Source organism: Neomonachus schauinslandi, chromosome 6 (genome assembly GCF_002201575.2).
Source record: "Neomonachus schauinslandi chromosome 6, ASM220157v2, whole genome shotgun sequence".
Taxonomy (NCBI): Eukaryota; Metazoa; Chordata; class Mammalia; order Carnivora; family Phocidae; genus Neomonachus; species Neomonachus schauinslandi.
In genome coordinates, this window is record NC_058408.1 from 3,171,421 (window position 1) to 3,175,130 (window position 3,710).

Below are 3,710 nucleotides of genomic sequence, written 5' to 3' on the forward strand. Positions count from 1 at the left end.
TGAGAAGAAAACGTAGGAGAGGTAGGGTCAGTTTCCATGCTACACAGGACTCGTTATGTAGCATCTAAACTAGGGGATGTGGAGCGGGATGGAAGCTGGTGACAGGAAGAAACTGTAAGTCAGAGAGGAGAATCGGACCAAGAGGGGAACTGAGAGTCTGAGTAAGTGTCCAGGGTTCAGGGAGGAAACATTTGCATTGTTGCAGAGACTCAGGGAAGGCTGGTGTGTGGAGAAGGAAGTCAGAAGAGAGGGGCTGTGTGTGGGGTAGGTTTGTTAGAAAATAGGTCAAAGACCAACTTTGTAAGAGACAGAAAGAACATCTGCAAATACAATGCTGTTCCTGCAACTTGTGTTGCTGGTGGTTCTCCTGCCAGGTGGTGACAGTGAAGATGGTGAGAACTCTGGCCCTGCCCAGTGGGTGCACAGTGTGTTGTGTGTGTGTGTGTACATCTCTTTATGTGTCTGTGTCTGTGTGTTTCTGCCAGTCTGTGTGTGTTTGTGTAAGTCTGTGTGTTTGTGATGTGTGTACATGTGCTTGTGTGCATTTGAATATGTGTAATATGTACATGTGTATAGATGCCTTGTGCGTCTCTGTGCACGTGCGTGTGTGTATGTGTGTGTGTATGTGTCTGCGTGTCTGTTTGTACATGTGCATATGTGTGTGTATATGTGTACATCTCTGTGTGTGTCTGTATGTGTGTATTTGTGTCTCTGTGTGTGTGCACTCATGGTCTGAGTTCCCCAGTGCATAACTGTGGAGGGACAGTGTCAGCCTGGTTCCTTCCTGAGCATCCCTGACCCCAGGGCCCTGTGCTCCCTTGAAGGTTGGATATGAAGCTCGGTGATCTGGAGCAGCAACTGTCTCCTGAGACAACTATGGCTTCTCTGGCCTCCAGATTTTGGTTCCCCACCCTCTCACCTTCTTCTCCAATCTCTCTCCTTCCCAATGCTCTCCACATTCAATGTTTATCTGTCCTTTTTCCACAGCCTTCCAGGAGCCAATCTCCTTCCGATTCCTCCTGACCATATCTTTTTACAACCGTTCCTGGACACAAAAGCAAGGCTCAGCTTGGTTGGATGAGCTGCAGACTCATGGCTGGAACGATAAGACTGGGGCTTTCATTTATCTGCAGCCTTGGTCTAAAGGCAACTTCAGCAACAAGGAGCTGTTGGAATTAGAAGAGTTATTCTACACATGCTCCATTAGTCATCCTTCAATATATCATAACCATGTCAGTGAATGGCAGCTTGAATGTGAGTTCAATTCATTTCAGGGGTGGGATGGAGGTGTCAGGTATGTGTATTTCCTTGAGTTCCTTCTTTCTCTAGGAAATGAACTGCACTGTCTTCTGGACCTCACCTCTCTATCTGAAAATTGAATCACACCCATCTGGGCAGGGGGTAGAAACCAAACTGTGATTCTTGAAAAGCTTCACATTTTCTTTAGCTTCCCCTCCTCTCATTGATCACAGGCTCTGCTCTCCTGTCTCCCACTAGTGTCTCCCATGACCACCCCTTTCTCTGGCCTCCAACAAGGCACCCTTGCTCCCTCACTTGTGACTGACTTTGAACTGTGCTTTCTCCCCATTCAATCCCAGCAGCGATGTCTATTTGTTCCTTGTACCCCATTGCACTCCCTTCACCCTAGATTGTTTTTACCCCAGCTCTCCTGCTGAGTCATTCCCTATTCTCTGCCCAAACCCTCCATGTCTCTCTTCCAACATTCGCTCCCTCCTCAATCATTCACCTTTGCCTCTGCCTGCTGCAACGACCTCTTCCCCTTTGTCTGAACCTCCCCTCAGGTCAGACTTTGCTCCATTCCCTCCAATCCCCAAATTTACCCTTCTACATCCAGCATCCTTGGCTTGCACTCACCTCATTTCATCTCCTTCACTCCCTCTGTATTGTAACTCACAGTCTCTCTTCCCCAGATCCCTTCCAGGTACAGCTGGTGTTAGGCTGTGATTCCCACTTTGGAGAAGCATCAGTAGGCTTCATACGGATTGCTTATCAAGGATCAGATCTCATGAGTTTCCAGAACACATCATGGTGCCCATCTCCAAAGGGAGGAAGTAGGGCTCAGCAGGTCTGCACAGTATTCAATCAGTACACTTCCACTGAAATAGCACACAAACTCCTCAGCGACTTCTGCCCCCGGTTCCTGTTGGGTCTTCTTGATGCAGGGAAAGCATATCTCCAGCGACAAAGTAAGTCCCACTCCCTCCCTCCATGAATTGTCTACTCTGCACTCATAAATTTGTACTATTCTTTCAAATTCATGGTAAGAAGGAGTCAAGAGGCAGAGGGGATGATGGTGATGGGTCTAGAGGTAGAAAGACACCTATCTAAAGTGATGTGAATATCTACCCTCTCAGTCTGTGAATTCCTGTCCTGTCTCTGCAGTGAGGCCAGAGGCCTGGCTGTCTACTGGCCCCAGTCCTGGTCCTGGCCGTCTGCTCCTGGTGTGCCACGTCTCTGGCTTCTACCCAAAGCCTGTGTGGGTGATGTGGATGTGGGGTGAGCAGGAGCAACAGGGCACCCAGCGAGGTGATCTCCTGCCCCATGCTGATGGGACATGGTATCTTCAGACGTCCTTGGATGTGAAAGCCAGTGAAGCAGGTGGCCTGTTGTGCCGAGTGAGACACAGCAGTCTAGGAGGCCAGGACATGGTCCTCTACTGGGGTGAGAAAGACTGGGGTCCAGCTGGGAAAGAGGGTAGTGGTCCTCCAGCAAAGTAGGATAGCCAGATGAAAAATTTGGGTGGCTAGACCAAAAGTGACTAAAAAAATTGGTAATCCAAGAAATGGAAGAGCTGAGAGTGAAGTCTTGAAAATATGGGAGGATGCATTGGATTGGATGAAGGGTCCATCTCTGAGGAGGGACGGGAGAAGTGAAAAGAGGAAGGGCGGTTGGTGAGGCAGAGGTTGACAAGAGCAAGGAGGACAGGGAGGTGCAGTTCAACCCAGGGTAGATGGGAAGTGATACCTTCTGTGCACCAAACCCACAGAGCAGCACCACTCCATGGGCTTGGTCTTCCTGGCGGTGACAGTGCCCCTGGTGCTTCTGGCAGGTCTGGCGTTGTGGTTCTGGAAGCGCTGGTGAGTCTCTGGAGCCACCTTCCTCCTCTTTCCTGTGTGTCTTCCCACCTTTCAGTCTGTCTTCAACCCTCCTGCTTCCAGTGGCCTCCCCCCTGCTGTTCTCACTTCCACCTGCTGCAGAGTGACTCTTCCTCTGTTTCTCCCAGGAAAACACACCGGAGACCTCAGTGCACTGGCTTCCCTTTGGAGTGAGATCCCAGCAGCCCAGGCTCCAGGGCTTACCTAAACCCAGCTCAATGGTGACATCCTTGCAACTCTGTGTGTGTAATTTTGTCTTTCATTTTTGCTTAGTGATCAGTTGTCAATATAAGCTCAGTGTAACTTAGGGTGATTTGTTGTTCTGACTTGGTTCTGGAACTTAAGTGTCAAAATTTAACTTGGTGCAAAATGATGTCCCAGCACCTCCATGGGTCACAGGCATCAGATGTCACTTCCTCCAGTGAGCCCTCCTTCATTCAGAAGTGGGAGCAGTCTGTCTGGTGAGAATTTCCACCACCTTTTCGGACACTTTGACAATTCTATTCCTGACCCCTGGTGCTTGTTTTCCCCAGTCAGGACCCTTATCCCTTCTAATTCTTAGGATTCTTGAGAGAAAAGTCCATGTTTTCTTAA

At 49.2% G+C, this 3,710-nt stretch overlaps 1 protein-coding gene across 1 annotated transcript; it reads left to right on the plus strand.

The window, feature by feature from the left end:
• The first annotated feature begins 214 nt into the window (after nucleotides 1–214).
• On the plus strand, nucleotides 215–3,313 carry LOC110573449 (T-cell surface glycoprotein CD1a-like). The gene is made up of 6 exons (XM_021681945.1): nucleotides 215–392; nucleotides 988–1,254; nucleotides 1,932–2,207; nucleotides 2,404–2,682; nucleotides 3,008–3,098; nucleotides 3,245–3,313. The coding sequence occupies exons 1-6, from the start codon at nucleotides 332–334 to the stop codon at nucleotides 3,288–3,290; spliced, it is 1,020 nt and encodes a 339-aa protein (XP_021537620.1). The 5' UTR covers nucleotides 215–331; the 3' UTR covers nucleotides 3,291–3,313.
• Nucleotides 3,314–3,710: the final 397 nt, after the last annotated feature.